The 18853-nt window shown below is 53.7% G+C and overlaps 2 protein-coding genes across 6 annotated transcripts in view; one reads left to right on the forward strand and one right to left on the reverse strand.

Annotated features, from left to right (window-relative positions):
- The window catches only part of ASH2L (ASH2 like, histone lysine methyltransferase complex subunit), a 168496-nt gene that overhangs the window by 32918 nt on the left and 116725 nt on the right, over positions 1 to 18853 (reverse strand). The window lies entirely within an intron of this gene.
- Positions 1 to 18853, forward strand: part of FGFR1 (fibroblast growth factor receptor 1) — a 35176-nt gene that overhangs the window by 7011 nt on the left and 9312 nt on the right. For 2 of the 5 annotated variants that reach the window (XM_054294398.1, XM_054294399.1), the window contains exons 3-8: positions 8073 to 8336; positions 9819 to 9902; positions 10891 to 11066; positions 12902 to 13025; positions 14481 to 14671; positions 17793 to 17937. In XM_054294398.1, the coding sequence (XP_054150373.1) occupies positions 8073 to 8336; positions 9819 to 9902; positions 10891 to 11066; positions 12902 to 13025; positions 14481 to 14671; positions 17793 to 17937 (984 nt within the window). Of the gene's footprint in view, positions 1 to 8072; positions 8337 to 9818; positions 9903 to 10890; positions 11067 to 12901; positions 13026 to 14480; positions 14672 to 16016; positions 16168 to 17792; positions 17938 to 18853 lie in introns of all 5 variants that reach the window. The other 3 variants (XM_054294400.1, XM_054294401.1, XM_054294402.1) reach the window with 2 other exon arrangements.

Raw genomic sequence — 18853 nt, forward strand, 5'->3', positions numbered from 1 at the left:
AGAGAGCCCCGCTCCGGCGCCTCGGAGCCGCGGCGAGGCAGAGAATAACCAGAGCCGGCAGCGGGACCTCGACTCGCTCCTTTTGGTTCTAATTACCCAAGAATGTCTGCTCTGTGGGCACTGCTCTGCTTTTTAAGACTCGCTCCCCCTTCCCCCTTCCCCCCAGCAGAGCCCTGGGAGGCAGATTGCCGGTGTGGCCAGCATGGGGACAGCGCTGTGAGGTGCCCCGGGGTCCCCTCAGGGCTCAGGGTGGGAGCTGGCAGCCAGCAAGTGCCCCCTCTGCAGCTGCCCCAGCCCCATGGGAGATGCTGGGTGATGCCAGGGTTGGTACTTCTGACTGGACCTGGTGCCAGGTCACACCCTGCGAGGTGACACCCCAGAGCTGTGCATGGTCCCTGGGGAGCTGCAGCTCCAGAGAGGAGCCCGGGCAGAGCTCCACTGCCAGGCTCCATTGCTGAGATTTTTCCACTGGCGTGCCTGCTCCCCGCATCTGTAAACAATGCGGTTGACAGTGGTAAACATGTTTTTCTCGGGAGATTGCTCTTCCTGGAAGAGGTTTCCTGGCAGTGTTTGGGGTGAGGATGGCTCTGTGCTGCCAGCAGAGCACCACCTGCAGCCCCACTGAGAACAGTGTTGGGGTGTTCAGGTTGCTGAAGCACAGGGGTGCGTGAGGAGCCCTGGAGGGTTTGGCGGTGGCAGCGGAGGAGGAGGAGGAGAGGCTGGAGAGGAGGGAGCTGGTTCCTTGCCAGCCTCATGCCAGGGCTAACAATAACCTCTGGAAACATTTCCCGACACGGTTCTCACCAGGGCAGCCCAATTAGTGCCACAGCAGGAGCCCGGCTGGGGCAGGATCCGTCCCTTGGCTCGGGAGCCGGCTGGTGGGAACAGAATGTTCCCAGCAGGACGTGTGGGATGGGAAGAGCCAGCGCTGGGCCAGGACCTGCAGCCAGGACCTGCAGCCACCAGCATCCCTCAGGGGCAGGCTCTGACCCCACCTCAGGGGTTTTGGGGTCCCTAGGGGTGTGGATGCTGGGGGACAAGGTGTCTGTCCTTCCCCGTGGCGCTCAGGAGCATCCCCCATGGCCCTGCTCGGTGCTGGAGGCAGCAGCTTTCCAGGACTTTGTTCTGCATGTTTATGGGGTTTCAGTTTACTCCTGGTTCTGAGGCAGCTAAGCTCCCTTCTCAGGGAGGAGTAATCCCCCGCGGCCGGCCAGCCCTGTGCCTCACGTGGAGGGGGGCTCAGCTCTGCCCACCCTTCCCCGTGCTGTGAGAGGGACTTTGGGAGCTCCCAGCACCAAAAAACCTGCAGCAAATAAAACATTAACGGCCATTTAGTGCGTTTTTATAGTTACCTAAATTTGGAGTGGTGAAAAAAACCCCGGTGAAGGGGAAAAGCCAAGAAATTTCCATGCGCAGCCTCCGTCCCTCCCTCGCACAAAGCCACTCTTTGTCTCCAGGTTAAATAGAAACCTGCAGAAAATTGCCAAGGGTTTTTTTCCCTCCTCTCTCCTTGTCTGCCATTGTCCCAGCTGCTGCTCGGGCATCTCCTCATAGGGGGTGCAGCAGATTGTGCTGGGGCAGGGGGTCCTGCCTTGGGTCACAGAGCACCCCAAACCCTCCCCTATAGGGGTGTGTTTGCACTCCAAAGCACAGGGGATTGGGCTGCAGCCCCCTCCCCGTGGGGCAGGGGCTGAGGGCTGCCCCATTTCCCAGGGCTCTGGCTGCCCAGCTGGCCGCAGGCTTAACCCCCCCATGGCCATCTGTGGGACCAGCAGGGGCTCTGGCTCCCGGGGCTTTGTTGTCCCCAGCTCCTCCAGGGGGTCTTGCTTTGCACCCTGTAGAAGCCAACAGTTGGGTCAGGCTCAGCCCACGAGGGTCTTTGGGTTGTCCCCTCTGCTCCCCAGGGCACTGCTGACCCTCTGTCCCCCTCCCCATTTCCCTGCTGCCCACCCTCTCCTTGTTCTTGCAGCTCCAGGTGTCTCCCACCCAGAGCCCAGGGGATCCCATTTGGAGCCCCAGGAGCAGCCCAGGCATTCCCTGCCAAGCCTGCAGCCTCCTGCCCTTCTGCTGTTGATGGCAGCAGCCCAGGGCTGTTCCTGGAGCTCGGGGGGCCCAGCAGCACCCCCAGACCCCACTGCTGCAGCTGCCCAGTCCTGTTTGCCAGGGCTGTTCCCTCCAGGGCATCACTGCTGTGCCCTCCAGGGCATCACACGCCGTCCCCTCCCAGCCTGCATCGTTCCCTCCTCCCGCCTTTCCACTCGGATGCTGTCACTCCAGCCCTTAATTGAGGAGCAAAAAAAATACATTAGAGTCTTTGGGAAAGACCCAGAGCCTGGGTTGTGGGGAGCAGGGGGGGTCCCTGAGTGTGAAGCCCCCGCCTGGGGCTGTGCAGGAGGGAGGTGGGCACAGGAATGGGCGCTCAGTTCCAGCATTGAGACAGGACCAGGCAAATCCAGCCCAAAACTGCGATTTGGGGGGGGGGGGTTCTCTTGTGCCCCCCATGTGTGCCATGCCCAGGGGTGATGACGGAGAGGTGTCTGTGCCCCAAGCTGCTGCCTCCAGGGCAGGGAAAGGGGGGAAAGGGGTGGGTTTGTCCTGACAGCTCTGCAAGCTCCCAAGGCGCCTGTTAATTAAGTGCTGCTTCATTTGCGGTGCAGGCAGGGCCTGGAGCAGGACATAAATCCCCTCTCCCTGGAGAGAGCAGCCGGGGATGTGGACAGGAGGGGCTGGGGGTGCCCTGAGAGCCACGTGTGCCTCGTGCTGCCCATCTGGTGGCATCTCCCTGCTGCAGCCTTGCCCTGGATCCAGGGATTCGCAGTGGGACCGTGTTCACAGGGGCCTGGGGATGAGGGAAGAGACGAAGGTCTGACTCCATGTTTCAGAAGGCTTAATTTATTATTTTATTATATATATTATATTATATTAAAAGAAAAGGATATGTGAGCATGTTCACAGGGGTCTGAGGATGAGGGAAGAGATGAGGATCTGACTCCATGTTTCAGAAGGCTTGATTTATTATTTTATGATATATATTACATTAAAACTATACTAAAAGAATAGAAGAAAGGATTTCATCAGAAGGCCGGCTAAGAATAGAAAGAGAAAGAATGATAACAAAGGCTTGTGTCTCGGACAGAGAGTCTGAACCAGCTGACTGTGATTGGCCATTAATTAGAAATAATTCTATGAGACCAATCCCAGATCTACCTGTTGCGTTCCACAGCAGCAGATAATCAATGTTTACATTTTGCTCCTGAGGCTTCTCAGGAGGAAAATTGCTAAGGAAAGGATTTTTCATGGAAGATGTCTGTGACAAGGCAGGGATGCTGCCCCTCGGGCCGTGCCCCCGGGCTGGGGGGACCCGGAGCTGTTTAAATCAAAAAGAAGCCAATCCCCAGGTCCCGGTGAGCGCTTCCTGTTGGGATTAGTGGGGCTGCCGGGCATGTGTGTGCTTTTTCTTCAGGAAATACCTTTGGAAAGCCCCGCTGGGGTCTCCAGGGCAACCGGCGCCTGCTGCTCCGCGCCCCCCGCCCGCATTGTCCCCGCGCCGCTTTGTTGGCCCCTTTATTGCCACCACCGTCACCGTCCCATGGCCAGCGCAGCCCGGGGCTGGCTGGGCTGGCAGGGTGCGCTGTGGGGTGTGTGCCCAGCCTGGGGGGCAGCACGGAGAGAGGGGGCACGGTGAGAGCAGCTTGTGAACGTGGGGCTGCCCCATGACCCTGTTATTGCCCCGTGTCCCTGCTTCATGTCCCTGTCCCTGCCCCATGTCCCTGCCCCGTGTCTCTGTCGCTGCCCCATGTCCCTGCCCCATGTCCCTGTCCCTGCCCCATGTCCCTGCCCCGTGTCTCTGTCCCTGCTTCGTGTCCCTGCCCCATGTCCCTGTACCTGCCCCATGTCCCTGCCCCGTGTCTCTGTCACTGCACCGTGTCCCAGGGCTGCCTCACGTCCCTGTCCCATGCTCCCTGTCCCTGCCCTGTGTACCTGCCCTGTGTCCCTGTCCCTGCGTCCCTGTCCCTGCTCCATGTCCCTGTCCCTGCCCTGTGTCCCTGCCCCATGTTCCTGCCCCATGCCCCCTGTTGCTGCCCCATGTCCCTGCTTCATATCCCTGTCCCTGCCCCATGTCCCTGTATCATGTTCCTGTACCTGCCCCATATCCCAGGGCTGCCCCATGTCCCTATCCTTGCTCCGTGTCCCTGTCCCGTGTCTCTGTCGCTGTCCCATGTCCCCTGTACATGTCCCTGTCCCTGCCCCATGTTCCTGTCCTTGCTCCCTGTCCCTGCCCCATGTTCCTGTCCTTGCTCCCTGTCCCTGCCCTGTGTCCCTGTCCCTGCGTCCCTGTCCCTGCTCCATGTCCCAGGGCTGCCCCATGTCCCTGTCCCATGCCCCCTGTCACTGCCCCATGTCCCTGCTTCATATCCCTGTCTCTGCCCCATGTCCCTGTCCCATGCCCCCTGTCGCTGCCCCATGTCCCTGCTTCATATCCCTGTCTCTGTCCCATGACCCTGTTCTTGCCCCATGTCCCTGCCCCATATCCCTGTCCCCTGTCCCTGCCCCATGTCCCTGTCCCTGCATCTCCTCTGGTGCTGTGAGTGACCAAGGGCCAGCTCCACTGTGCCCTCTGTGTCCCCTCTCATGCCATGGGTGACCAAAGGCACACCCACTGTGCCCTCCTCTCCCCTCTCCCTCCATCTCCTCCCACCTCCGTGCCCCAGCCATGCTGCTGATCCAAACCAGTGGGGCTGGAGGGGTCTGGAAGCTTTCAGAGGGGTCTGGAGGAGCAGTGGCACTCACACAGCACACCCAGGCACCTGTGGCCATTGCAAGGGACCCTCCTGAACCTGCAGTGCTGCTTCCTCAAGCCCTGGCATCAGGCTGGGGTCTCCCAAAACTTGGTGGGGATTTGGGGGATGATCTCAGCAAAGGAGAGGGATTACACAGGCAAACAAAACTATCACAAAGAATAAAAACACACCACAACATCTCCCCTCCTCCAAAGGCCTTCTCCACGCCCAGGACCCCTCTGCACATTGCCCAGGTGCAGTTTGGGGTGCAGGTGGAGCTCAGGGCTGGGAGGAGCGACCACAGCAGGGCTGTTCTGTTCCACAGGGACGCTGCTGATGCCTGGGAAGGGGCAGATGAGAGCAGATGTGGCTGCAGCACTGGGCTCGGGCTGGTCTGGGTGTTCATGGCTGTTTGTTGCTCTGTGTGAGGAGGGATGGGCAGGAGGATGTGGTGTTACCCAGCCCTGGGGTTCAGGGGGTGTCACTGCTGCTTTGGGAGCCTTTGGAGATGCCTGTGATGGATCACTTGGAACACAAATCAGCTGTGAGAAGTGCCTGTCCTGTGGGGAAAAATCAGGGAAAAACAGGATTGCAAAGCAAGACCCTTCCCCACCTTCCACATGAAAATGTTTTGTAACCTCTGATGGATGAACTGGAGCCCTGGATTGGTATTACAGCAACTGAGCAAAGGAATTCCACCCCATCCCACTGTTTTCCTTCAAGTGCTGAGCAAAAGGAAGAGGAGAAGCTCTGGAGCCGCTCATGGATGTTTTTCCCGTGAAGCTTCTCATCAGTCCAAGGCAAAGAGAAGCGGCCAGGACGTGAAGTGCAGGTCACGGTGCGGTGAAGCAGAGCTCTGGAGAGCCAAGGTTTCATTTTTGGCTGCTCAGAGTGGCTGCTGGGAGCAGGGAGGAGCAGGGAGGAGCGAGCCCTGTGCCACTCTGCAGCTCTGGCCCGGGCTGAGCTGCTCTGTGCTGCTCAGGGGGCAGAGCAGGGAGCAGAGGTGTTTGTGTTCTGGTTCACTGGGCACTCAGAAATCCTGGGTGAAGCTTGAACATCTCCTGGCTGGTTCTGCTGCGTGCATTGGGATTTTCCAGCCCCTGAGAGGAACATCTGCAGCTCCCACAGCATCCCATGGCATCCAAAACAACCAGACACACATTATTGAGGAAGAGGAGGCAGAGGTGAAGGAGTGCCTGAAGAGCTGTGCCCAGCAACCTTGTAGAGCTCAGTGTAGGATGATGATCACACTGCATCCACCCTCATCATCATCATCACAGGGAGCCTCTGCAGAGCTGGAGCAGCCTGGACCATTCCATGGGGAGTGGAATTTGAGCATCACCTGGCTGGTTCTGCTGTGTGCATTGGGATTTTCCAGCCCCTGAGAGGAACATCTGCAGCTCCCACAGCATCCCATGGCATCCAAAACAACCAGACACACATTGTTGAGGAAGAGGAGGCAGAGGTGAACGGGTTCCCGAAGAATTGGGTTCTGGAGTTGTGCCCACCAACCTGTAGAGCTCAGTTTAGGATGATGATCACACTGAATCCACCCTCATCATCATCACAGGGAGCCTCTGCAGAGCTGGAGCAGCCTGGACCCTTCCATGGGCTGTGGAATTTGAAGAGGTGATTTGGAAGGCAGCATCTTCCCCAAGCCTGGGGCCAGGAGAGCTGCTCGTGCACCACCCACCATGGAGGGCAGGACTTGAGGACAGAGCCCTGCACATTTCAGGGCTGGGAGAGATGCCATGGTGTCACACAGGATGGAGAGAAAGGATCTTTGTGCTGCTCCCCTCCTGGATGCTGTGGATGGGCACACGTGGCCAGAGCTGCCTGGGCTGCCCTGTCCCCTCCCTCCCTGCCTGCTCTGCTGCGCTGTCACCCCTGCAGTGCCCTGCTCTAACCAGGCTGGCGCTCCTGGTGCCATGGGGACCCTGGGGGACCCTGGCCTGCTTTGCTGCCTGCTTGTGGTGCTGGGGATGGTGAGAGCCCTGCGAGGAGGTGGCAGAGCCATGCAGGGGTTTGGGATCCTTCTGAGGCCGGATCCTGCCAGGCAGCAGCACTGGGGTGTCACTGCTGCCTGTTTCTCCCCTGCTGGGGATGCCCTGCCCTGTCAGGCTCCATCAGGGCTGAGGAGGGTGAGGGCTTTGGGTCCTGCTGCAGAGGGGAGCCCTTGGTGCTGCTTGGGGAGCTCTCGGCCTCTGCTCTGCTCTGCTGCTGCCATGGGCTCCATCCATCCCTGAGTGCTGGGGTCCCAGTGCCCCAGAGGGAATGTCCCAGCTGTGGGAATGTCCCTGCAATGGGAATGTCCCTGCAATGGGAATCTCCCAGCAATGGGAATATCCCAGCAATGGGAATGTCCCTGCAATGGGAATGTCCCTGCAATGGGAATCTCCCAGCAATGGGAATATCCCAGCACTGGGAGCATCACAGCAATGGGAATCTCCCAGCAGTGAGAATATCTCAGGAATATCTGCATCCCAGCAATGGGAATGTCCCAGCAGTGGGAGCATCACAGCAATGGGAATCTCCCAGCAGTGAGAATATCTCAGGAATATCTGCATCCCAGGAGTGGGAGCATCCCAGCAGTGGGAATGTCCCAGCAATGGGAATGTCCCAGCAATGGGAATATCTCAGGAATATCTGCATCCCAACAATGGGAATGTCCCAGCAGTGGGAACGTCCCAGTAATGAGAATGTCCCAGCAGTGGGAATGTCCCAGCAGGGAGAATATCTCAAAAATATCTGCATTTCAGCAGTGGGAATGTCCCTGCAGTGGGAGCATCCCAGCAGTGGGAATATCTCAGGAATATCTGCATCCCAGCAGTGGGAATGTCCCTGCAGTTGAAATATCCCAGCAGTGGCAATATCCCAGCAGTGGGAGCGTCCCAGCAGTGAGAGTGTCCCAGCAGTGAGAGCATCCCAGCAAGGGGAATATCTCAGGAATATCTGCATCCCAGCAGTGGGAGCATCCCTGCAGTGGGAATATCTCAGGAATATCTGCATCCCAGCAAGGGGAATATCTCAGGAATATCTGCATCCCAGCAGTGGGAGCATCCCTGCAGTGGGAATATCCCAGCAATGAGAATGTCCCTGCAGTGGGAATGTCCCAGCAGTGGGAGCATCCCAGCAATTGGAATATCCCAGCAGTGGAAGCATCCCAGCAGTGCATGTTGCCTCATTAACCAGGCCGCAGCAGCAGCAGCAGCAGCATGGTTTTCCTTCAGCCTCTATCCCTTTCTCCTTTTTTTTTTTTTTCTCTCCCCTCCTCTCCCCTGACCCCTCCAGCTGTGCCCAAAGCCAAAATGGAGGTGGAGTCGTACTCAGCCCACCCCGGCGAGCTGCTCCAGCTGCGCTGCCGGCTGCGGGACGACGTGCAGAGCATCAACTGGGTGAGGGACGGCGTGCAGCTGGCCGAGAACAACCGCACGCGCATCACCGGCGACGAGGTAGAGGTCAGGGACGTGGTGCCCGAGGACTCGGGGCTCTACGCCTGCATGACCAACAGCCCCTCGGGGAGCGACACCACCTTCTTCTCCGTCAACGTCTCAGGTTCGTAGCAGGGCCGGGGCAGCCACGGGGCCGGGCTGTGGAGCGAGGAGGAGGCAGCCTCTGCGCAGTTCTGCACATCCCTGCAGGTCCCTGCACTCCTCTGCAGGTTCCTGCACATTTCTGCACACCTCTGCACAGTTCTGCACACTTGTGCACACCCCTGCAGGTCCCTGCATTCCTCTGCAGGTCCCTGCACATTTCTGCACACTTCTGTACATTTGTGCACACTTCTGCACACCCCTGCAGGTCCCTGCGTTCCTCTGCAGGTTCCTGAACATTTCTGCACAGTTCTGCACATTTCTGCACACTTGTGCACACCCCTGCAGGTCCCTGCACAGTTCTGCACACTTCTGCGCATTCCTGCAGGTCCCTGCACTCTTCTGCAGGTTCCTGCACATTTCTGCACACCTCTGCACAGTTCTGCACATTTGTGTACACTTGTGCACACCCCTGCAGGTCCCTGCACTCCACTGCAGGTTCCTGCTCATTTCTGTACACTTCTGCACAGTTCTGCACAGTTCTGCACACCCCTGCAGGTCCCTGCACTCTTCCACAGGTTCCTGCACATTTCTGTACATTTCTGTACACTTCTGCACACTTCTGCAGGTCCCTGCACTCCTCTGCAGGTCTCCTGCACATTTCTGCACACCTCTGCACAGTTCTACACACCCCTGCAGGGCCCTGCACATTTCTGCACAATTCTGCAGGCCCCTGCACATTTCTGCACACCTCTGCACGTTTCTGGACACCCCTGCAGGTCCCTGCACACACACTGGTCACACACAGTGAGTTTAGGGCCGACCTGCACCTTGCGGGTGCCCAGGAGAGTTTCCAGCCAGAAATCATCTCATGTTTATCTGAGGGGGCTGCAGGGCTGCCCCAGAGCCACTGCAGGGCAGGGAGGAGCATCCAGAAATCATCTCATGTTTATCTGAAGGACTGGGGACTGCAGAGCCACTGCAGGGTACGGAGAAGCAGTCAGAAATCAGAAATCATCTCATATTTATCTGCAGGGTTGGGGGCTGCAGAGTCACCCCAGAGCCACTGCAGGGCAAGGAGGAGCAGCCAGAAATCATCTCACCTTTATCTGAAGGGTTGGATGCTGCAGGACCACCCAAAAAGGGGCATTTACTGGGTGGGACTGCTCTGCTCTGGTGTTGATGGAGTGTGAGGCTGGAGAGGGAGGATGCTCGAGGTGGGGATGTGTCTGTGCTCACAGGTCTTGGTGGATGTTGGTGGCACCAAATGTGGAATGAGGAGCTGCAAAGTCACCTGTGACAGCAAATCTCTTCAGGATGGCTGCAGGCACTGGCTCTGCTGGGGATTCTGTGGGATTTCTGTGGGATTTCTGTGGATCCCTGTGCCCCTGTTGGGCACCAGCGCCACCGGGCACAGCCCTCACCACCCACCCACCCTTTGTGCTCTATCCAAAGCTCCCCTCACACACCCAGGCACTCATCAGGGCCGTTCCCTCTCTTGCAGACGCCCTGCCCTCTGCAGAGGACGATGATGATGAAGATGATTCCTCGTCGGAGGAGAAGGAGGCTGATAACACCAAACCCAACCGTACGTGGCTGGGCACAAATGGGCATCACCCAGGGGTGGGGAAAGCAGCCCTGGGCACCTGGCATTGTCAAGGGCACGGTGGGGAGAGCGGGGCTGGGTTGGGGTCACATTGGGATCACTGCTGGTGCAGCTGAGCATCCACCCCACAGGGAAAGGGCTGCTGTGTGTCTGGGTGATGCCCCAGAGCTCCAAAACAAGAAATAACCAAAATTTCATTGCTTAGACAAAATTAGTCTGAAAAGCTAAAATATTTTCCCACATCAAAATGTGCAAGCAAAGAAATCATTCTGATATTGTAAGACCTATTAAGATACGGATTTAAAAAATTGAGCCTATTTAAAAAATATGCAACATATTGAATTCCCCTCCCTGCTTTAGCTGAGCATCCAGCTCACAGGGAAAGGGCTCCTGTGTCTCTGGGTGATGCCCCAGAGCTCCAAAACAAGAAATAGCCAATAGCCTTTATTAGTCTGAAAAGCTAAAATCTTTTTCTACATAAAAACTTGCAAACAAAGAAATCATTCTTATATTGTAAGACCTATTAAGATATGGATTTAAAAAAAAATTAGCCTATTTAAAAAATTTGCAATGTATTGAATTCCCCTCCCTGCTTTAGGTGAGCATCCAGCCCACAGGGAAAGGGCTCCTGTGTCTCTGGGTGATGCCCCAGAGCTCCAAAACAAGAAATAATCACAATTTCATTGCTTGGACAAAACCATGTCTTTATTAGTGTGAAAAGCTAAGATATTTTTCCATGTAAAAACCTGCAAGCAAAGAAATAATTCCGGTATTGTAAGACCTATTAAGATACGGATTTAAAAAAAAATTAGCCTATTTAAAAAATCTGCAATGTATTGAATTCCCCTCCCTGCTTCAGCTGGCATTACCTGCTGGCATCTCTCCTGATTCCTGTCTGGGCATCCTTGGGTGCCTCAGGAGCAGGAGGCTGCTGGGTTTGGCCGTGCTGAGCCCTCCCTCTGCTCCTCAGAGGCCATTGCTCCCTACTGGACCTATCCTGAGAAGATGGAGAAGAAGCTCCACGCTGTCCCTGCTGCCAAAACAGTGAAATTCAAATGTCCCTCCAGCGGGACCCCCAACCCCACCCTGCGCTGGCTGAAGAACGGCAAAGAGTTCAAACCTGACCATCGCATCGGGGGGTACAAGGTATGGCTGGGGAGGGGGGAATGCAGGGCTGGGGGCTCCTGGGGCAGGGGAATGAGAGATCTGAACTCCCTCCATGTTTGAGAAGGGTTGATTTATTATTTTATTATATATATTATATTAAATGTCATTATTATAATATTATTATTATCATTATACTCTTTTTATATATTATCATATAAATATATATATTATATATATTTATATATAATATACATTTATCTATTATTCTATAAATATAATATATTTTGTTATCATTAAATATAATTTTATATATAATATATATAATATACTATACTATACTATAATATAATATAATATAATATAATATAATATAATATAATATAATATTGTATATTATACATATTTATACATAATATATAATATACTATATAATATACCATATAGTATATATTATTGCATTATTGTATTATTATAATATTATTATTATATTAAACCTAATTATTATTAACTAATTATTATACTAAAAGAATAGAAGAAATTATTTCATCAGAAGGCTAGCTAAGAATAGAAAAGGAATGATAATAAAATTTTTGACTGACTGAGACAGTCCAAGCCAACTGACTGTGATTGGCCATTAATTAGAAACAACCCCATGAAACCAATCACAGATGCACCTGTTGCATTCCACAGCAGCAGATAACCATTGTTTGCATTTTGTTCCTGAGGCCTCCCAGCTTCTCAGGAGGAAAAATCTTAAGGAAAGGATTTTTCATAAAACATGTCTGTGCTCCAGGCCATCTTAGGGGCTCCCTGAGCTGGGCAGGAGCAGAGCCAGGCTGAGGATGGCACCTGGCTGGGATGGCAGCTTGGCTTTCCCCCTCTCACAACTCCAGACCAGCATCCCCAAGTTCCTTTTCCCCATCCAGAAGGCAGCACTGTCCCCTTTTTGCCACCTCTCTGTTTTTGGGAGCTGCAGCCTGAGCCACCATCACCCCTGGGCCACGTGCCACGTGTCACAAGCGGCTCCAGACGTGCCCTGCATGCCAGGGCTCCTGCCAGAAATGCGGCCCCATCACAGCTGCCAGCTCTGGGCTGGGTGTCCTGCAGGGACTCAGGCTCAGCCAGGACGTGGCTGGTGACAGCACAGTGCCAACAGGGCTGAAATAAGCAGTGGGAATAACCCAGTTTCCAGCTGGGCTCGGGGAGGGTTTGCCATGAGGAGCCACAGCTGGGGATGGCAGTGACAGGGCTGGAATTTGGAGAGCCCTGTGGCCAGAGAGACCTGGGCAGTGCAGCACTGTGGAAATGCAGCGCTGTGAAATAACCCAGTTTCCAGATGGGCTCTTGGAGAGTTTGCCATGAGGAGCCACAGCTGGAGCTGGCAGTGACAGAGCTGGAATTTGGAGAGTCCCCATGGCCAGAGGGACCTGGCAGTGCCCAGCAGAGCCACTGAGGCTCTCCCAAAGGACATCACTGGGTCAGCAGCACCCACAGAGTGCCCTGGGTGCAGCTACAGCTGCCCACTGCCCTCCTCAGACCCCACTGGCCGTGGGGAGCAGGGTCTGACCCCCAGGGCCAGCCAGGGAAGCAGCTCCTGCAGCAGGAACAAAGCTGCTCTGTTCCCTGCACACACCAGGGAGGGTGTTCCTACAAGCCCATGGACAACATCTGCTCAGCACAGCTGGCTCTGTGTGGCCAGGGCTGGCTCTGTGCCTCCTGTCCCTCCTGGGACAGCTGGCAGCAATCACAGCCCCTCTGAAGGGAAGGACAAAGGTGACCCCAAAGGGAGATTGATGTCCTGCCCGTGCCAGGGGTTGAACACGAGCAGGCCTGGGGTTCTGCAGGCTGCACATAACTGGCTCTGTCCCCCCCAGGTCCGCCAGGCCACCTGGAGCATCATCATGGACTCGGTGGTGCCATCTGATAAGGGCAACTACACGTGCATCGTGGAGAACAAGTATGGCAGCATCAACCACACGTACCAGCTGGATGTTGTGGGTGAGTGCAGGGGCTGGGGGCTCACCCCACACCCTCAGCCCTCCCAAACACCCCCCTGTAGGCTTGGGTGGGTTCTGATCCCATGGAAAGAGCTACCTCACCATCCCCATGGCCTCCTGCCCCAGTCTGGGCAGCGAGAGCTTCACCCCACCCTGTTCTGGGGGTTTTTAATTGTGCTGAAAATCATTTCATAGACCGGACAGAAAGTTTTTCTAATGGCCTTATTAGCCATAATTCCCAGCTGGGAAGGCTGGTCTGAGCAGTTCCACATGTGGAGCTGCTCTAAATGCCAGTAAATGAACCATTAAAAATGTGATTTAATTTGATTACACTGAGCAAACTGAAGGGAACAGTCAGCGAGGGGAACAAAGGAGTTTGTTAATGCTGACTCACCACAGTGGCAGCCCCTTTGTGAGCAGCCAGGACCCTCCGTAGGTTGGTTTGACCTCTCACCCTGCCCAAGAGGTGCTGATGTCCCTGTCCCACAAGGGTTTCACCTGTCCCCTATCCTGCATGCTGTCACCCCACTGCAGGAGGCTCCTGGGTGAGGGGACACTAATGCTGAGTTGGGGGCATTGGTGCCAGCCTCTGCCAGGGGTCCTGGGCATGGGGGGCTGCAGGGTGCACCCCAAACCCCACTGTAAGGTGTCCCATTGTGGTGGTGTTCACAGGGGCCCCAGGATGAGGGAAGAGATGAGAATCTTGACTCCATGTTTCAGAAGGCTGATTTATTATTTTATGTTATATATATATATATATATATATATATGTATGTATATGTATATATATATATATAATTATTATATTATATATTATTATACTATTTACATTACGTTACATTATTATAATATTATATTGTATTACATTATTATTGTATTATACTATATTCTATTACATTATATTATATTATAGTATATTATAGTATATTATATTGCATTATATTGCATTATATTGCATTATGTTATAGTATAGTATAGTATAGTATAGTATACTATAGTATATGATAGTGTAGTATATTATAGTATTATAGTATATTATAGTATTATAGTATATTATAGTATTATAGTATATTATATTATAGTATATGATAGTATAGTATAGTATATGATAGTATAGTATATTATATTGATATATTATAACTATACTAAAATAATAGAAGAAAGGATTTCATCAGAAGGCTTGCAAGGAATGAAATGGAATGATAATTAAATCTTGTGACTCTCAGAGAGTCTGACACAGCTGACTGTGATTTGCCATTAGTTAAAAACAGCCACATGAGACCAATCACAGATGAACCTGTTGCATTCCACAGCAGCAGATAACCAATGCTTACATTTTGTTCCTGAGGCCTCTCAGCTTATCAGGAGAAAAAGATCCTACCAAAAGGATTTTTCAGAAACTAAAATAAAATCTGTCTGTGATTTTTCATAAAATAAAACATGTCTGGTCCCGCAGAGCGCTCCCCACACCGGCCCATCCTGCAGGCAGGGCTCCCTGCCAACAAGACAGTGGCCCTGGGCAGCAACGTGGAGTTTGTGTGCAAGGTGTACAGCGACCCCCAGCCCCACATCCAGTGGCTGAAGCACATCGAGGTGAACGGCAGCAAGATCGGGCCTGACAACCTGCCCTACGTGCAGATCCTGAAGGTAAAGCCACGCTCTGAGGGCTCCCAGTGCCTGGGGCAGGAGCATTGGCAGCCACCAGAGTCACCTGGGGCTGGGGACCAGCCTGGGGGCAGCTGGAGCCCAGAGCTATCACCAGCAGGGAGCAGGGGGTGTGCCAGCTGTGTGTGCCAGCTGTGCCCTTGGAGCCCTAAGGGCAATCAGGACAGGGCTGAGTGGGTTCTGCAGTGCCTTTAGAGCCCTAAGAGCACACAGCAAGGGGCTGGGTCTGCTGTCCTGGTGCCTTTGGGGCCCTAAGGGCACTCAGCACAGGCCTGGGTGTGTTATCCCAGTGCCTTTAGAGCCCTAAGGGAACACAGCAAGGGGCTGAGGGTGCTGTCCCAGTGCCTTTGGACCCGTAAGGACACTCAGCACAGGGCTGGATGTGTTATCCCAGTGGTTTTGGATCCCTAAGGACACACAGCACAGGACTGGGACCCCCAAGGGCACACAACACAGGGCTGGGTGGGTGTCACAGTGCCTTTGGAGCCCTAAAGGCACAGAGCATAGGGCTGGGTGGGCTGTCCTGGTGCTTTTGGAGCCCCAAGGGCACACAGCACAGGGCTGGATGTGTTATCCCAGTGGTTTTGGATCCCTAAGGACACACAGCACAGGACTGGGACCCCCAAGGGCACACAACACAGGGCTGGGTGGGTGTCACAGTGCCTTTGGAGCCCTAAAGGCACAGAGCATAGGGCTGGGGGTGCCTTTGGAGCCCTAAGGGCACACAGCACAGAGCTGGGTGTGTTATCCCAGTGCCTTTGGAGCCCCAAGGACACACAGCACAGGGCTGGGTGTGTTATCCCAGTGCCTTTGGAGCCCTAAGGGCACACAGCACAGGGCTGGGTGTGTTATCCCAGTGCCTTTGGAGCCCCAAGGACACACAGCACAGGGCTGGGTGGGTGTCCCAGTGCATTTAGAGCCCCAAGGGCACACAGCACAGGGCTGGGTGGGTGTCCCAGGCAGCCAGCCCAGCTCTGGAGCTGGGAGCTGAGCCCTGCATGGTCCCAGGCAGAGCAGCTCCCTCTGCACCCCAGCAGTGCCACTCAGTGGGCACGCTGGGCACCATTCCAGCTGTGCCAGGAGGTGCTTTAAGGTGTCTTTAAGCATCCCTTCCACCCCACTCAGTGATTCCATGCAGCCCAGCTGTTCTCCTGACTGGGGGAGCAGAGTTACCCCCCATCCCTTTGCCTGCTCCTCCGTCCTGTGCCCCTCTGCGTGCATCCCCGTGTCCCCCACCCCTGTGGGAGCTGGCAGAGCCTGTGCCAGCCCTGAGGGCGCTGGGGTTCCTGGGCACAGCCGTGTGACTGCTGTTGTTGGTCTGTTCCAGCACTCGGGGATTAATAGCTCCGATGCGGAGGTGCTGACCCTGTACAATGTGACAGAGGCCGAGAGCGGGGAGTATGTTTGTAAGGTTTCCAATTATATTGGAGAGGCCAACCAGTCTGCGTGGCTCACTGTCACCAGGCCCCTGGCCACAGGTAACACGAGGAATGCCTGGCGGTGGAGACAAAACTCTGGGCTCTCCTGTTTCTGCTGTTTCTGGTGCAACAACCATGGAAAAATACCCAGCGGGGCTGGCTGTGCTGTGTGTGTGTGTCCCAGTGTCTGTCCTCCCTGTCATGACACACCAGGTACCTGCTGGGTCTGCTGTCACCCTGATTTTTTTAAGATTTTTTAAGATTTTCTAAGCCTTCTGATGTTCACATTGTGTAGTAAACTTTCTCACACGCTTTCTGTAAACAACTTGTTGTTTTGCATTCTTTTATGGAAGAAGAGAAATTTGATGGACTGTTGGTTTGTCCAGTGTCATTGGAGAGGTGGCACTTTCACCCTCCAATGCACTGTCACTTTTAGAAAACTATAAATGTTAGAGACAGAAAATAAACTTCCCTTTTCTTCAGCTTGAGAGCAGCGGTGTGTGCGCTCGTGTTGTTTTGTGTCCTGTAGTGACAGCCTGGCACCAGTGAACCTGGGTCTCTAAGGGTGTGCTGGTGTCTTAGGATCAGAGGGCTGGCTAAGAATGGAAAAAGAATGATAAAAAAGGCTAGCTGTTCTTTTCTAAGAATAGAAAAATGATGATAACAAAGGGTTAATGAAAAAGAATGATAACTGAGGGTGCGACGGTGTTTGCACGGGTCTCAGGATGAGGGAAGAGACAAGGATCTGACTCCATGTTTCAGAAGGCTTGATTTATTATTTTATGATATATATTACCTTAAAACTATACTAAAAGAATAGAAGAAAGGATTTCATCAGAAGGCTGGCTAAGATAAATAGAATAGAGAATAAGATAAATAGAAAGAGAAAGAATGATAACAAAATGATAACAAAGGTTTGTGGCTCGGACAGAGAGTCCAAGACAGCTGACTGTGATTGGCCATTAATTAGAAACAACCACATGAGACCAATCACAGATGCACCTGTTGCATTCCACAGCAGCAGATAATCAATGTTTACAATTTTGTTCCTGAGGCCTCCCAACTTCTCAGGAGAAAAAAATCCTAAGGAAAGGATTTTTCATAAAATATCATGGCTACTCTGCAGCTTATACAAGAAACTGATGGTAACGAATTATTCTTGCACAACAATGCTGTGAGATCTTTAGCAAGCAAGAGAGATGAGTTTTCAGGTTTATATCTTACCTGCAAAACCAAACTTTCAGTGATGCAGTAGCCCTTAATACAACAGCTACATGAGGGTGCTGCCATCATGCCAGTCCAGGCACCCCAGACTGGCACAGTGCTGCATCCCCTGTCTGTGCCACCATCCTCTTGTCTGTGTCCTGTCTCTGTGCTCCCCTCCCTGTCCAGCCAGCCCTGCCCAGGTGATTTCTCCATGCAGCCCATCCCCAGCATGATGATGGGCAGGACACCCCGTCTGGTGGAGGGTTTTGTTTAACAGCATCTCCCTAGGTCGCCAGGGATGAGCGGTCATCCCGAGGGTCTCTCATCTCTGCAGTGGTCTCTGTCTGCTCCCCGGGGCTCTGCCAAATGAGACTGGGCTCTCCCTCCTCTCTGGCTCCTCCCAGAAGATCTCATGTCGTTTGCTTCTCCGTTTTTTTTTTTGTTTTTTTTTTTGTTTGCTCCCATTTTTTCCCTTCCAGACGGCTGGCGTTAACACGACAGACAAAGAAATGGAAGTGCTTCACTTAAGGAATGTCTCATTTGAGGATGCTGGGGAGTATACATGTTTGGCGGGTAATTCTATTGGGATCTCCCATCACTCTGCATGGTTGACAGTTCTCGAAGGTATATACTCCTCTTCTTTCCTCCCTCCTTTCCATGGTATGCATTGTGGTCCGGGAGAGAGCACATCCCAATCCAATCCCTGGGTCAGCATGGGCTGCCCTGCAGCTGTGGCAGTGTCCTCAGTGTCCCCTGGCTCTGTGCCGCCCTCCACCCCAGCTGGGGTCTGCCCCTGCTCTCTCCCTGGCCCAGGCAATGCATACCTGGGGTACTTACCCAGGGCTGGCTGCACTGGAGCAGGACGGTCTCACACCCCCAGGCCAGGCCAGTGCTGCCATTCAGGGGGTCCAGGGAGGGTTTGGGGGTGCTGGCAGTGCTGCCCTTCCCTGCCAGAGCCTGGCCTTGCCCTGTGGTGTGGGGCTGTCACTGCTGTGTGTGCCTGCCCTGTGGGGATGGCTGCCCCGTCCCCATTGATGCTGCTGCTGGCTATCAATGAGGGAGCAAAGCCTGATAACAGCTTTTGGGGAAAGCTTTTGGGGTGCTGTGTGCTCGTTGCTTCCCAGCCAAAACTTTCCCAGTTATCAGCCACTGCTTTGTCAGCCGGGTGTGCTCAGAGGTTGGGGCAGGAACCTTCAGCTGCCTCTCACACCTCTCTCTGAGGTTCTGCTCTCTGGGGGTGCACAAGGGGGGCTGGCAGCCCCATCCTGCCTGATTCACCATGGACCGGGCACATGGAATGGGCTCTGAGCTGTTCAGGGCTCCAAAACCCCATCAGCGACCAAAGCAGGGTCTGTGGGTCCCTTCCCCCAGCAGGTCATTGCCACTGGAGTGCCCCTGGCTGCGTTGCATTAAATAAAAAAAATTTACTTATTCTCTAAAAAAAAAAAAAAAAAAATTCTCCGAAAAAATTCTCCAAAAAAAAATGCTCCAAAAAAAAAAAATTCTCCAAAAAAATTTCTACAATAGAAATCCATTTTAA

This window comes from Melozone crissalis, unplaced genomic scaffold (assembly GCF_028551555.1).
Source record: "Melozone crissalis strain CALT ecotype California unplaced genomic scaffold, PUWL_Pcris_2 ptg000247l_1, whole genome shotgun sequence".
In the NCBI taxonomy this organism is placed as follows: domain Eukaryota; kingdom Metazoa; phylum Chordata; class Aves; order Passeriformes; family Passerellidae; genus Melozone; species Melozone crissalis.